Source organism: Ambystoma mexicanum, chromosome 1p (assembly GCF_040938575.1).
Source record: "Ambystoma mexicanum isolate Mex_15411 chromosome 1p, UKY_AmexF1_1, whole genome shotgun sequence".
NCBI classification, from domain to species: domain Eukaryota; kingdom Metazoa; phylum Chordata; class Amphibia; order Caudata; family Ambystomatidae; genus Ambystoma; species Ambystoma mexicanum.
In genome coordinates, this window is record NC_090921.1 from 708,969,345 (window position 1) to 708,985,882 (window position 16,538).

At 46.0% G+C, this 16,538-nt stretch overlaps 1 protein-coding gene across 5 annotated transcripts in view; it reads left to right on the top strand.

Moving 5' to 3' along the window:
• Positions 1–16,538, top strand: part of ENTREP3 (endosomal transmembrane epsin interactor 3) — a 528,225-nt gene that overhangs the window by 485,812 nt on the left and 25,875 nt on the right. For all 5 annotated transcript variants that reach the window (XM_069650116.1, XM_069650112.1, XM_069650115.1 and 2 more), the window contains one exon: positions 1,770–2,023. In XM_069650116.1, the coding sequence (XP_069506217.1) occupies positions 1,770–2,023 (254 nt within the window). The remainder of the gene's footprint in view (positions 1–1,769; positions 2,024–16,538) is intronic.

Consider the following 16,538-nt stretch of genomic DNA (forward strand, 5'->3'; position numbering starts at 1 on the left):
CTGGGCACTTTCGTGCCCTACTAGCCATGCAATTACAATGTGCACTGCCCATGGAGTCTGTACTTACTGGATGATGCTCCAGATTTCTCCTGATCTCTTGCTGATGGGTCTACTTTTGCACTTCTGTTGTTGTGTGGGTTCCTGCGTGTACCTATTGACTTTTCTAATTCCCTTGCGCCTTTCATTTACATGATCCGAATGTGACAAGGCAAATAAGATCAGTTTTCCCTTCTCCATTTCCACATGTGACCCCGCGAAGTGACTGCTTTTCACAGAGGGCACCTTAGAAATCAACTGAAAATAAATAAATAAATTGCATTTGCAATGCAGGTGACATAAAGGACCTCAGAGATGCTTACCTGTTACTTTCCATTATTTTAAGTTTAGAGCGTTGGCCTACTGTTAGAGAGTATCATTTTTAGGTATTTTTCTTTTCTGGAGCCTTGGTTTCACTCTTTAGGAATATGTCCTTGGGTGTTGGAGGTCCTAAGTCATTGAGGATAGTGCTCCATGCTCAGGGATGCCAGGCCTAACCTATAGGGATGAAGGCCGAAGCCCTGATGTTTTGATTTGATTAATTTGTATAGCGTGGAAAAGGCCGGCCAGACTAAACTGCATCAGAGCGCAGATGTTAGTCATTGAGGCATAATACACGTGGAGGTAAATTATGGGAACCCATGAGTTTTTAACTTCTTACAAAACAAAATGAAAGAATCAATGGATCTAAGAGTCATTGAAAGAGAATTTGAGAGATGAGGACCACCCACTGAAAATCCCCTATCACCTCTGATGAGGTAATGAGCGGATGGCACTGACAGATGATGCTGGTGAGCAAATCAAAGGCAGCTAGTAAGATGATAGAATTTAATTCTATTGGCTAGATACGGCGGAGCTAGCTCATGGATGCATTTGAACACCAGGCAACGTAGCTTGAAGATGATTCTTTGCCTCACAAGTAGCCAATGGAGGGAGCTCTGCCATTGGGAGATTGAGGAGTATTTAGGCACCTTGCAGAGTAATCTAACAGCTGTGTTTTGTGTGATATGTAGATGTGAGAGTTGTTGTTGAGGGATGCCAACTGAAATGGCATTTGAACAAAAATGAAGTCTTACTTGGAATTGATCAATGCACCCATGACTGTAGAGCCATCAGCAGCAGGGATGAAAGGTCAGACAGAAATTAAATGATTTGACAATTTCGCTCACCTGCGCTTCACAGCCGAGATTTGCCTGCAAGTAACATCCCAGGTTTTCTGCCTTGGCTGCGAAAAAGCAGGAGAGACCAAACCGAGAAAGAGGTTGGGCATGCGCAAAGGATTTGCCAGCATACGTTTAAGGCCACAAAGATTATGTTCTGTTTTAGAGGGATTCAATTGCTGTTTATTCGTGATCGTTCATTAGTTAACTTTAGAGGTGCAATCAAAAATTCTCTGAAGGTAGTCAGTAGATTTGTTGACGCACATATAAATCTGGGGATCATGCACATATGAGTGATAGGCAATTTTGGATTTTGAAAAATAGACAATATATATGATAAACAGTAGTGGAGACAGGGAAGAGCCCTGAGGCACTCCACATAAAACTGTCATAGGATCAGAAGAACATCTGCTGATTGTGAATTGTTGGCTTCCACAGCCCCAATGGCTTCTCAGAAGTATTGGCCGCTTGGTGACCTTCTCAATTTTCCTCATGCAAATTCTCCCATGGGTATAAAGGGTCCTGCAGTTCTAGGCCAAGCACTTAACAAAGCTTTGTTTCTCTGTTTCTCAGATCTTTGTCCAGAAGTTGGTCCAGCCCGTTCTGGCTCTCCTCACTTGGTGCGGGCTCGGTCTGTTGGGAAGAGTCGGCTGCGGGCAACAAAGGAAGTGGTGCAGCGGCTGTCACAGAGCGGTGCTCTCTCACTGGGTGACTTGAAAGTGTGCCGTAGCACAAAAGTCCTGGTCACCCGCTTCCTGCAAAGATCCAAGCGCAACCTGGCCACAGGCACAGATCATGCTGGGAGCAGTGACTCTTGTCAGAAGCAGGTAAGATGTACCGAAACCTAAGAGGTCAAAGTGCAATACGGCCACAAGTATAGAGAATGTTGTTTTACCCTTTAGTGCCCATTTATTTGATCTTTATTTGTTTCGTTTTTATTTATTTAAATTGCTTATAGCACAAACCTAGCTGAAGAGCAGCAGAGCACTATACAGAGGAAGGTTTCCAGCATTGAGCTTGGCATTTTATATAGCAGTTCAGTGCTGTTTGTTGAGGGAGAGCAGGAATTTTATTCGTCAGGAAGGTGTTGTTGAAAGAGCTAAATTTTTATAGCTGTGGGGTGATCCTTCCAGTTGCATGTTGTCCAGCCATTGTTGCACGAGCTGCTTGGTGGTGCGACTTATAAGGATGAATTCAGTCTTGGTGCGGTTCACAGTTCGAGGTAGGCATTTGACATCCATGTTTGTATAGTAGCTATGTATTGACAGAGACAAGCAATGTCCTGAAAGTCACTAGCCTTAGGCACAGCTGAGTGTTGACAGTGTACTGGTGTATGGCTTTGTTGGCGTGGTTTAATAGAATTCCCAAATGTTCAATGTACAGACTGAAGGTGAAGAGCCTGCAGGGACCCCACATATGACATTGAGTTGTTTGGATCTGAATGAGCCCATCTTCATGGCCTAGTGTATGTCTGATGGGTACAATGCAAACCATTTTACAACAGTTCGAGAGATGCCTATCCTTTTTTTTGAAGAGGGAGAGGAGTGTTAGGTAGTGTACTGTTGTGAAGGCAGTTGAGAGGTCTAAAAGGACTAGGAAGCATGCGTCTGCTGTGTCTGTGATTCGCAGTGCATCATCCACCATTTGAGGAGTTGCAGTCTTGGTGCTGAGTTTGGGGTGGTAGCCAGACTGGTAATCACGGAGGAGGCCAAGCTGGTTGATTTTGGCAAGTAGCTGGGTTGCAACTACTTTCTCATTAAGCTTCCCAATGAATGGGAGGCTTGTGATGGGTCTGTATTTGGCTAGATCCTCCAGGTCAAGGAAGGGTATTTTGAGAAGGGATCATAGGAGGCCTGTTTTCAACACATCTGGGAATGCACCATCACTGAGAGGAGCATTCCCAATACTGAGGAGTACATTAACGGTGCACCAGTGAGTTGTTTAATGAGGGTGGTCTGTGGATATTTGTCAGTGTAAGTGGTAGGTTTAAGGGAAACAAATGTGCCTGAGTGATCCTTAGGAGGGAGGAGGGTGAAGTTGGTCTAGGAGGGCGGTGCCCAGGAGGAGGGGTGAACAGCAAGGCTATGTCTGGTTTTGAAGCATCCATGAGACCTTATCAGTTTTTGTAATGAAGAAAGTATTCATTCTGTTGCATTTTTCTCAGAGACATGTGGGGGAATGGTGAAGGTCTTCCTTACTTCAGATAAGGCTTTGCTACTGTTAGAGGGCGACTCATCCATGGATGTATACTAGGCCGACTTGGCCTCACTCAGAGATCATGTGTCTGGTATGCAGGGATTTGCAGGTTGAGAGCTCCTCTGGGCTGCGGTCCTTGTTCCACCACTTCATAAGGGATCTGATTGAGTGTTTGTTGCTGGCCAACTCAGAGGTGTACTAGGGGGTGGATGGTGCTGACTTTTGCACAACTAAACTTTAGGGCATGTTGGTGTCCACTAGTTCTTTGGTGAAATGGTTGAATGTATGTAGAACGGCTGAGGCATTCCCTTTGGTAGGTAACGTTGCAGCGGTTGACTAGTGGTACATTCCTAAAAGAGCGGTTTTTCAATCGCAGGGTATTGTGTTGTGTGATATGAGAAGGGTGACTGTGGCATGTTGAGCCCAGTCAAGGGGGAAGGATTTCGAGCACAAGAGGAGCATTGAGGAAGTGAAGGCGAGGTCGGGTGTTTGGCAAATCTATTTCTGTCCCTTACACTCTTAACTAACTAAAGAAAAAGTAGGTTCTTCTAGGTCCAGAAGAATGACTCCCTTCTTCTGGACTGGGGCTTAGTGTTCACCTCCTGGTGATGAAATGTATTCTTCAATTGTGCAAAAGAAAAGTTCTAACAGTTCTCTTGGGGGGTTCCTTCATCAAAGGTAAGCACAGAAAATAAAGTCTCTCAAGGTTACTTATCCTGTTCATAATACCAGGGGGGTGGCTCCCTCCCCTCTGGTTCGTCTTAGACTCAGTGTGACAACTCGACAATTGATGGTAGAATGTCTCCCTCCCCCTGGTCTTTCTCAGACTTTGTAGACAGTGCAACAAGTGATGGGGAAATGTCTCTCTTCCCCTGGCTGTTCTCATGATTCTTAGGCCGTTCAACAAGTAGTGGGGGAATTTCCCCCTTCCCCTGGTCTTTCTCAGACTTTGTAGCCAATTCTACAAGTGATGGGGGAATGTCTCCCTTCCCCTGGCCTTTCTTGTGATTCTTAGGCAGTCCAACAAGTGGTGGGGGAATGACTCCCTTCCCCTTCTTAGGCTTCTTTAAGCAGTTCAACATGTGGTGGGGGAATGTCTCCATTCCCCTGGCCTTTCACAGGCGTCTTAGGGTGCCAGAGGAAATGACTCTCTTTCCTCTGGTTCCTGTCCAGCTTCTCGTAACTTCAGGCGGAAGGACTCCCTTCCCCTGGTTGTTCTCTCACTTTTCACGATGGCAGAGGAAATGACTCCCTTCCCTCTGGCTCTTCTCAGACTTCTCTGCTGATCCTGAGGCAGACCTGGTTCACTATCCTGCCAGGTATTGTGTTTGTTCATATCACGGCTTCTGAGATAGTATAGCAGACCTGGTTCACTACCCTGCCAGGTACTGCTATTATTCATATATTGACTGTAATTCCTTCTCTGTAGTTGGGGTTCCCAGAACCTTGCTTCAGCTGTAATTACTCCTTCACAATGTTTCGTGTACTTAAGGTCCCAGACCGTTACTTCATATGAAGTTGTTTGTTTCAAGTCTCTTTCCCAGGCTCTATCCCCAGCCTTGTATTCTAGAGTATTCAAACTCTTCTTTAGGGGGCCCCAGATTTGGCTTCCATCCCCACCAGCTGCACCCAGAAAGCGTCTATCTTCAACGGGGCTTCCGTTTGAGCTCCTGCCAGCTCCAGGACCCAATCTCTTTCGCCCTGCGCTCTCTGCATGATCTGCTCCAGCCACAGTGTCTCCATAGCTGCTGCTTGCCGCTGGACTGCTTTGCCGGCATGAGCTGCACGGTCCCTTCTCTGTGGCAGACCTCCGCAGTCTGCTTACAGCAGGGCGAAGGGTCCTTCTTCCTTCGGCCTTTTTCGTACGATTCACCTTCTCGTCTCGCGACTCGGTTCCCCGAGTTTCCTGTCACTGCACCGCCAACCTGCTTGCGGCTCCTTGAGGGAGGGCTAAACAATATATTCAGTCCTTCTTCCCTTTTTACGTCCCAGTTGCTTACAGATTGTCCATATTGACTAGACTGCTGGAGTTGGTTCAGCGGAACACTCTTTATTACTCTGCGCCTCTTTTTCGTCTCAGTAATTATGCTATTCCTCTCAACTGGGTTACTTGGACTCTTCTTCGTCCCAGTATTTCTGCAGAATTCATACAGGAAGTCCATACTCTTCCTCGTCTCAGTACTTTTGAAGGGGTTTAAATGCTCTACCTAACATAAGTACATGGAAGAGTGTGGAATCATATTACCCTGTATAGGTTAGGACTATGAGGGAGGGTGTGGCATATTCGGGGTATACCACGTTCTTGCCAGACAATCACCCCCATTCCCACAGAGGGATCCCTCCTAATGAGATCCACCTGCTGGGTACCACCCCTAGGAGGACTATCTGGTAGCAGCCTCACCTCCCTGGCCTCATGGGAAGGGGCTCCCCTAGGGAAGCAGGAACGACATCCTGGGATTCGTCACATTTCCATAAAATATCACTTTCCATAACAAAGGTGTGGTTACGCTAATGGCTCTCATACCTCATTCTAGAAGGTCTGGGTTCTTTTCTGAAACTGAATACAATTTAGGGTACCCGAACAGCATGCACTTGGTACAATTTCTGAAAATTCTCTAGTTATGAGAAAGCAATATTTTGTCCTTGTTCTTTTTGGAAAAAAAGACAATTTGGGAAAAAAGCAATTATATGCAATTTTCTAATCACCCTATACAGGTGAAAATTAATTAGCTATTGTGATTCAGTCACTTCTCCCTTTCCCTGTGAGGATAGGGAGGAGATCCCACTATGCAATACCGTCCCTAGGGGTAGAGGAAACTCCCTAACCAACCCACCTATAGACCATCAGTAATAACACCTACCAGAAGAAAACATGAAGAAAAACAGATATTTGTTATTGTCAGGTATAATCTTTGAGTAAACCTGTAAATATATACTTATGTGGTACTGAGACAAAGAAAACCACTGGAGCAGTACAGTGTAGAAGCAAGACAGAGAAGACAGAGAAAAAGGACTTTGACACTCCGCCGGGGAAGTCCCACAGCAACGTCAGAAATCTCAGAGGAGGAGCCCTGGGAATGAGAGAAGCCCGGGCAATCTGAATCAGCTGTGAGGGTGGAGCTGAAAGAGACAGAGACGCATGACTTCAGGTGTTGAGAAGAAGCTGGTGTATGAGTCCGGGCGTATTACCCTCAGAAAAACATGAAGTACGAGAAGCTGAAGCACTAACGCAGTGCCCAAGGAGTGACTGAGTGAGGAGTGATGGCATGACCGGAACCCGGTGGACTTGGTAGACCGTAAACAACATGAAACCACTTACCTTAAGGCCCTGTGGAGCGTGCCAAAATAAGAGCCGAGAAACCAACCTGACAATTACTGAAGAAAAGGCCCTGTGTGAACCGCAAGCCGTGATCCCTGAGGCAGAAAGGTAATGGGGAGAGCGGGAGACCTGGGTGGGGGACCGAAAATAACAAACAGCCGATTCATACTCAGGACCAAGTATGAGAATTGTATAATGAGAGTGGGAATCATTACTGGAACATGTGTTGGAGAAGAGTGAGAATCATTACTGGAACATTCATACTCGTCCCAATAAGAACCAAGTGTAGGAGATGAGTGAGAATCATTACTGGAAGACTCATACTTGTCCCAGTAAGAAACAAGGGTTGGTGAAGAGCAAGAATTATTACTGGAACACCCATACTCGTCTGTAGAGTGTCAAAGAAGGATGCTGACACAAAGGTGGCATGGTTTTGATTATAGACTTTTAGTTTGAAAATGAAAAGGATCCTTACTATCCCTAACTTCTAAGAATGGTTTCACTCCCTTGAGACGAATACTAAAAGGGTCTGTCAGAATGTCCATCAAAGTAAATTCCACCATCCTGTGTCAAAACCTACTTATGTCCCTTACACTACAACTAAAAAGCTAACTAACAGAAAGTTCCTTCTTTAAGGAGAATTGCTCCCTTCTCCTGTTTCTTGGTGGGATTTAACGAAAAAAATATGAATTCAAAACAAATATCCCAGGAGTAATGACCCCTTCCTCAGGCTTGCAGGTTTCAGACAGGCTTTACACAATGTTCTCTCCCAGAGAATGTATCCCTTCTCCTGCTGTGGCTCTGTACATTTTCCAATAGAACGAGGGGCAATGACTCCCTTGCCCTGGTATGGTTTGGTACAATTCACAACAAGGCCAGGGGGAATAACTCCCTTCCCCTGGCTTCTTCACATCAACTCTCAGTTCAAGACCAAGAGAATGCCTCCCTTCTCTTGGTCTGTTTTAGCACAGTTCAACACAAAGCCAGGGAGAATGACTCCCTTCCCCTGGATTCTCTATCACAGATTCTGTTTTGGTACCAGGGTAAGGACTCCTTTCTCCTGGTATAGCGTGATACAGTTCCTTCTTACTGTTTCCAGCTTGATATTCAATTTGTCTCTGTGACTTGTTTTCAACCATGCCCCAAATCGTGTTAGGATCCCAGATGCTTCTCTTATAACTAGTGGACTTTTTTCCACCACTATACAAAGGAAGACTTCCTCTATGCTTTGGCTTACTTCTTTCGGGGTCCCACACACTTCTTACATGGCCAGTGGTCTCCTCTTTTCAACTTGTATGGTTCACAGGGTCCCAGACCCCTCACTGGTGGCCAGTGGGCTTCCCTTTCCCACTGTTATGATGGACAGGGTCTCAGGCCAATCTGCGGTGGCCAGTGGGCTTATCCCTGCCACTGCCTGGTGGGCCAATCCCTTCGATGTTTGCTTGGTGCTGGTTTGTCTCCTAGACCCGTATCTTGTTTGATTTCAAAACCCTTGTCTCTCTCCCTGTTGTTCTAGGCCCACTTGGTTCACTCTCCTGTCAAGTACTGCCACAAAGGAGATTACTCGTATTGGTATTTTCAGTTAACTTGCATTCATACACCAATTTTATACCCCTATCGTTTCCCGCGTTCCACCCGTTACCTTCACTGGCTCCGGGATGCTCTGTCGGATCTCCTGGGGTCATGCTTCGTTTGGGGGCGTTCTGTGAGCGTTCCGTGTCTCCGTTCTTGCTCTGCCTTTCTCCTCCCAGATCTCTGGGCCAGCAGTGTAGGCGCTGTAGCAGGACCGCACGGTCCACCTTTCAGATGTTGCGCCACCGCTTCTCAGCCTCCAGCCATGGCCGCGATCTGTACCACACCACCACATCATGGATTCCTGCCGCCTGCTTGCCGTCTCGAGCAGATGGCAGCTCTCAGCTTCTTCTGAGCGTTCTCTGCATCTCCTTTGCTTTTTCCAGGCTGGGTTGTCTCGCGTGCTGCTCTCCTTCTCTCTCTTGTCCAGTCCTTCTTCTGTTTTTATGTTAGTCAAGTGAACACTCCCCTGTGGAGCACTAGAATGGTCTTTCCAGTTCCCTGGCACTCTTCATGACTCCTAAGAGCACTTCTTCCCAGTACTTGATTGGCAGTCATCTTTATTTCTCGGATGATCTTTTCATCTCAGTTGGTGAAACTGATGTGATGTTACAATAGCACATGGATGTATCAGTGGGAAAGGGTAATAGAGGGTTCAGATAGGTTTGGGTTCGGGTGTTGTGCCGCCTATCCTCAGTAGAGGAGTCCCTCCCCATGATGTCCTCCCACATTAAACCACCCCTAGGGGGAATTTTGGGTAGTGGCCTCACCTCCCTTGCCTCATGAGAAGGGACTCCCCAGGGGGAGAAGTGATGACACCTAGTGAATCGTCACATTTCCCAGTAAAAACCAACTAGTGGAAAAGAGTGAGAATCATTACTGGAACCCTCATACTCATGCCTTTAACGGCCAAGCGTTGAAAATGCCTAAGAAGAGTGAGAATTGTTACTGGAATACTCAAACTCGCAAAGACCAAGAGTAGGACATATTTAAGAAGAGTGAGAGCTATAATTGTACCAGGTCTATTTGTCCTAGCCAAGAAAAGGATTGGACATCGAGTAAAGATAAACCCTCAAGTTTAACCAACAAGAGAAGAAGAGCATTGTCCCAAGAAAAAGGGGGGATAGAAACAAATAAGATCACAAGAGAGAGGAATAAAACAGATAGGAAGAACCAACATAAAAAATATGCCATTGAGAAATTGAAGAGCCCAATATCTGAACTATATGACTTGATAAAAAGTAGTTACAAAGCATTATACTCTCTTAAATTGAACTTGTTGAGAAGCAGCCCACAGGAGAAGGGAGTCATTTGCAGTTGTTTTGATAGTGGCAGGGCCAGGTTAGATTAGTTTGCACAGAGAACAGATCTTCCTTTTGGACTCACTGACAACTGACGAGCACCCAGGTTAGTTTTTTTTATAGGTTGGGAAACCCCATAATTTAGGGAAAGTCAAGAGTTTTTCACTTTTCTTTAAATAAAGAATACTTAAAAATGGAAGGCCAGAGTCCTTGTCCTTCTTCTGACCAGCCACACTATTTTAAGAACATAAAATGTATTTTATATAACTTGGCTTACTGACAAATGTACAATGTGTTGTATATTTGTTAAAAGGAGAGAGTAAAAAAGTGTAATTTAGTGGCTTTTAATCTTTTTTATTGTTTAAAGCGCGGACCTAGTTCTAGAGCCGCAGAGCACTGTACAGAGTGTGCGTAGTCAGCATTTGGGCTGGCATCTTTTAACTGTAGCTCAGTACTGTGAGGTTTGAGTGTTAGTATGTACATCCATTGGAATTAGTCCTTGGTCAGGTGTTGTTGAAACATCTATGTTTTGAGAGATTTGAGAAATTGGAGAATTGTGGGGGCATTCTGAGCCAACACCAGGATCAAGTTCCAGAGGATCGGTGCATGACAAAAGAAGGATTGTTTGCGGGTCCTCTCTTTGCCTGCGAGTTGTGATTCAAGCCGTTTGGTTGATTTACTGTGCGAGGAGCGTGTGTCAGCAGAAATGTGGAGCTGGGTACGCTGGTGTGCTACTCGTGACTGCTTTGTGCAGTAGCACCTATGGGCATTCTCATGCGCAGAATGGGATTACCGTAATAAATTATCTCGGACACAAATAAGTGCCTTGAACATCTTATTCTTTGTTCTTGCACAAATTTGTATTTCCAGCGTCAACTATGTATCATCTGCTTATTGGTGGATGGCATATTGGGATCTAGCGGCATTCCGCCAGAGAACTGGAGGTTAGAATGCAACTAGTTCATCTGCACAGCCTGGTGTCTGCCTGAGAGGTAGCAAGTTAACCAATTCAGGACAGTGCCAGAGAATCCTACCACTTGTCAGCAAGGAGTGAGAGAAGGTTGCGGTGGTCGATGGTGTTGAAATCCAGCTGAGAGGTCAAGGAGGACGAGGTGACATGAGTCACCCTTATAAATGATTTAGAGAGCATCAGCCACCACCTGGAAGGTGGCTGTGTCGATGCTATACTTTGGGTGGAACCCTGACTGATAGTCATTTAGGAGGTGGAGTTCTTAGATTCTGGCGAGTAGTTGTGTAGCAACTACTTTTCCAAGATTTTGCTAACAAATGGGAGGTTTGGGATGGGCAGGTCGTCTGGATCTAGGGTTGTTTTTTTCAAAAGCGGTTGTATGAGAACAGTGTTGAGGGTGTCCAGACCATTTGTCTGTAGAGGTTGGAGCAGGAGCTCCCTCTCCCATCCATCTGCTGGAGCAGCCTCATGCAGCCCAAGCTCTGGGGAGCCAAAGGTAAGCCTGGAGGCTGTACCTTTGGTATTATGCACTGCCCTGCAGTACTTTGAAAAATCGCCACTTTTACTGCCTAATTAAGGCTGCTACCTTGTGCTGCCTTCCCTCTCATTCCTAGCCCCTTGTGCTGTTGGGGTCAAGAAACGAAGTCCTGAGCACCTAAATTCGTATTAGCAAAAACACAAGGTTTTTGCCTTCCTAAGATGGCTGCCGCTGCATTTCTGGTTGTTTTCGACCCCCCTGTTGCCCTCTGAAGACCAACTGCCTCCTGATAGGCTGGCACTGCCTTGATATCCAATCAGGGAGCACCAGCAGGCGTGAGCCAGCCTCCGACAAAGGCAATCCGAAAAAGGCTCCACCTGACTGAGCCTGACCGAGCTTGGACGTGCTCGAGTGGTCTGCACGATCCTAGGACTGTATTCCGAACGTTCTAAGGTGAGATTCACTATACAGGTCCATTCTGCCGTATGATACATCTGCCACGATTGCCCTGGTAACTAGCACCTGCGCACCCACCCGTTTCATCTGCCGTCCCCTTCCCGTTCCGGTGTATATTTAGATCATTTGGCTCCCGGTAGCCGCCCATACTCTTCACGCCGCGCAAGCCTGTCGGATTCCGACGCCGCACCTTACACAGAACTGTCGTGATCAACTCCGCTGCCCTTCGTCTTCCGCAGCCTGAAGCATGCGTACAAGGGTCCTTCCAACGCCCGATCTACTGATCCTCCCACAACATTGGTACAAGAACGCTCCTCACCTTCTTTTGCACATATGATATCTTATGTATGAGCACATGCTGCTCTCCTTGGCCTAAGCACAAACTATGGGCTCATTGAGAAGCACTCCCGATTTATAACTGTCTGTTCTACTGAACTCCTTCTAGTAACTGTATTACTGTTCGTAATGCTTACACGTTTAACCTGCACCCGGCTTCTTAGGACCTGCATTGCCTGCTCATTCACATGATCAGCGCTTCTTATCACCTGCCATAACCTCGCTCTGCATTTGTTAGCACCGTGATCCTATTACCTGCTCCTAGCTAGCGCTTAGTGTTAGTATCATAACTGTCTATAGTATGCACTCCGTTCATTGCATGCCTGCAGCTTGTGTCCTCAATGCCTGCCCGCCAAAAATAGCTTGCACCAACCTTGCTGCCGGCTCATGCATTACTCGTCTGCTTTGTTTTGATTTAGATATAGATAGTATGTATTTCGTTTATTGCGTTCCTGTAGCTTGTGTCTTCAATGCCCGCCTTGCCACAAAATAGCTTGCACCATTTCTTGCCAGCTCATGTTTTTCTGCCTGCTCTGTCTTGATTTAGTTAGTGCCTAGAGCCCATCGCTGCTTGCCTACCACAAACCAGATTAGTACCGGCCTGAACCTGATTACAAGTGCCTGCACCTATCTGCCTGCCATTGGTTCTGAATCCCGCCTCAGCAAGAAGTTAGAGTTTCCCTACTCACCGACCCTACTAGTTCTATCACCGCTGATCGCCTGCCTACCTCTCCTGAGCTAACTGTACAAAGAAAGTCAATCACTCTCTGCCCGCCTACCTTAATCAGTACCGCGGCACCTATCTTCCTGCCATTGGTTCTGAATCCCGCCTCGGCAAGAAGTTAGCGTTTCCCTACTCACCGACCCTACTAGTTCTATCCCCGCTGATCGCCTGCCTACCTCTCCTGAGCTAACTGTAATACGAAAGTCAATCACTCTCTGCCCGCCTACCTTAATCAGTACTGCAGCGACTCCCACCCATACTCACTACTGCGCCCCCTCTTCATACTTGTATTGATTGACCACCAACCTCCTGCTAGCTTTGATTGCCTGCCCTCTTAACAAAGGCTGCTACGAATTAGTGCGACTTATGCCTTTCCTATAAACTGCCGCCCACCACCGTCACTTCTTACTATTCAAAGCTTATGACTGAATGTTAGCTAAAGTTATCAGATGGTGGCTTGCATATAACCCTACAGGTGCCCCTTCACCTCGCTATTATGACCTCTCGAGCCGTCAGCCACTTTGCCTGCATCATAGCCTATATACTAAGCATCACACTCCTCATTATGTTACTACAGACACCCGCCCTGTTACATACTTCTAACCATCAAAATGCCACAACATCCAGACCACTCCATGACACGACGGATTCTAAATCCCTGATACTAAGTTACCCAGGCCCAACCACGGCCAGGAACTTACGTCTCAGAGCCAGACTAGCCAGAATCTATGAGCCCCCTATCAGATCGATTCCTATTACCTTAGGACCAAGACACCTGATATCTCAGCCCTGCCAAATCAGCGCTAATGCAAACTTAGCCCCTAACGACAACCATAGGCCTATAAATAGCCTAACTAAGAACAGCAAACCCAAGGTGTTGCAAATCCACCACCCAACTATCACCCAGAACCCTCAGATCAAGGGTGCCCTAATCAATTCTAGATCCTTAGTAGCACATGCTACAGAAATTGCTGACCTAATCCTAATTGAGGACTTAGATTTCCTAGCCATCACCAAGACATGGTTACACCCTGTAGCAGGCCCTGTGGTCATGCTCGCAGTCCCGGCCGGCTATTCCATACTGAGACACGACAGATCTAAATCCAGAGGAGGTGGCATCGCTATTATCTACAAATGTAGCCTCACCATGAGACTGTCTTCTCCGATTGATGTCCCATCCTGTGAATTGCTTTCTGTGAAAGTCCCACTCTCCAGTGCCCAAACTCTTAACATCCACTTGATCTACCGCCCCCTGCCCACCTGGAACATTTGAGGATGACATCAATACCATCCTGTCTAGCAACCTTAAAAATTCTACACAAGTACTTATACTTGGAGACTTGAACATGGGCTTCAACAACCCACTAGACCAGCTCGCCCTGACCACATTCAACACTCTCTCTGAACTAGGCTTCACCCAAAGAAGCAATGCACCTACCCATATTAAAGGTAGAACACTTGATTGGGTGGCAGACTTTCCCTGCCTTACTCTCTACTCTTAACATGCTCCCAGACAACACAGATCCTGAGATTTTGGTTGAAGAACACAACAAAATTATGACTACCTCGCTGGACTTGATCGCTCCCGCCAAACTCAGGCCAAGCAAACCCAAGACGCACTTGAACAATTGGTTTACGCCTGCACTAAAAAACCTTAGACAACAAAAAAAAAACTGTGAGGCCGCCTGGAAAAAGCTACCCTCAGCATCTAATAAACTTAAATTCACCAAACTTTCCTCCCTCTACAAAAAAGAAATATGTCTAGCAAAACAAATGTCTTTTGACACATGTATTTCTCAAGCCAAATCCAACACGAAGGAACTATTCTCCATCCTCAAAGAAATAGAGACCCCCATCGAACCACTTGACACCAGCATCAAAGACAAAAAATGGTGCTCAGAGATTCAAAATGCATTAGCTAACAAAATGTCCACCCTACAACATAAGATCTCTAGCAAAAGAGCATCCTTAAATAACTCGTCTACACCCATAACAACGGAGAGGATGACTGCTAACGAATCTACCCAATTCAAATTCTCCAAAGTCTCGATCCCGGGAGTGGAAAGAATCATCCTGTCCCTGAAACCTTCTAATTGTCAGGGTGACCTCTGCCCCGCACAACTTATCAAGGATGCAGCTTGCAACCTCTCTCCCTTCATCACAAAGCTTATCAACGCGTCCTTTTCCACCGGCACCATCCCCACTAATCTGAAACAATCCTGTGTACTTCCTCTGCTAAAAAAACCTACTCTCGACCCATCCGTACCGACCAACTACCGGTCGATTACAACAGTACCCTTCCTTCTAAAAATTCTGGATAAGGTTGCCTATGTACAAATCCAAAAACACTTGGAAGTACACCATTTACTAGCAGCTAGACAATCAGGCTTCCGCCCCCAACACGGAACCGAGACAGCTCTTATCGACCTCAAGACCCAAGTTGACGAGTGTAGAGATAACGGTAAAGCGGCCCTTCTCTTCCTCCTAGACCTCTCGGCTGCCTTCGACTTGGTTGATCATACTATCCTATGTAACCGTCTCAACTCGGCTGCACATTTCTCGGACAAGGCAATTACCTGGATTAGATCCTTTTTAAATGGCAGAACTATGAGGGTCTTCTCGCCTACTGCAGCTGCCGACCCTATACCTATCACCTGCAGCGTTCCACAGGGCTCTTGTGTCTCGCCTATGTTGTACAACATTTTTACCAAGCCCCTTTTCGATGATCTGGATCTTCTTGGTGTCACCTACACTAACTACGCAGACGACACCCAGATCCTCCTCCCGCTTTCTGGGGATTATGGAAAGGATTTGGCCTTGGTGAATAGAGTGTACATCATCATCCAGGCATGGATGGCCACGCATGGACTATGCCTGAATGATGATAAAACTGAACTCATCATCATTGGCACTACCTCTAGCCTAAAAAAACTAGGACCTGACTAATCTTCATTTCTAATTGACAGCATTAGCATTAAAGTAGGTCAGGAAGTAAAAACGCTGGCCTTTTATCTTGACTCGAAACTCTCACTTGCAAAACAGGTTAATTCTCTGGCGTCTTCCACGGTCTATACGTGCAAACTTATCCACACAGCCAAACCATTCCTATCTGATTTTAGCTGCACTACCTTGGCCAGAGCCCTATCCTCTCTCGCCTAGACTACTGCAACGCCCTCTACCTTGGGGCAACCAAAGCTACCATTAGGAAACTCCAAATTCTACAAAATAATGCCCTTAGGGCGGCATTGGGCATCTCCATAAGAGACCACATCACTGAGAGTAGCCGCCAGAACAACTGGTTGCCAACTTTGGATAAAATCCACCTAAAAACCCTGTCACTTACCCACAAATCCCTTAATAACGCTGCGCCCTCTTACCTGGTCAACAAATTCCACAGACAACACTCCCCGAGACCCACCAGAATAGCCTACAAAGACTGCCTCTCTATCCCTAACTTCAATCGCTCTACTATAGGTGGTAACAGCTTCCCGGTGAAAGCAGCTGAACTGTGGAACTCCCCACCCCACACATTAAGAACTGACCTTCCCTATCAAAACTTCAGGACCAACACTATCCTATGGTTGAAAGCGAATGCTCACTAAATGTAGTGCTAACTGTAATGACTGCCCCTCAAACGTGTATATTCTGCTATTGTAAATTTGTTATACTATGATAGTTGCTATTGTACTTATGTTATATTATGACTCCTCTATGTATACCCAAATATCTGTATGTAAATTTAAAGTTTTGTAACTAAGCTTTGCATATTCTTGTACTTGCTGCGCACTGTTACCCCAGGGTATGTTTGCGCATTATAAATAATAAAAAAACAAACAAACAAACAGGAAGGATCCTTCTGCGAGGGAGGCATTGATGGTGTCCGGTCAAAGGTTTGAATACAAAAGGTTTGAATGCAATAGGGTCTAGTCAATAGGACCGAAAACAAAAGGTTCGAATTTTTTTTTTATTATATATTTTTTTGGGGTTTTC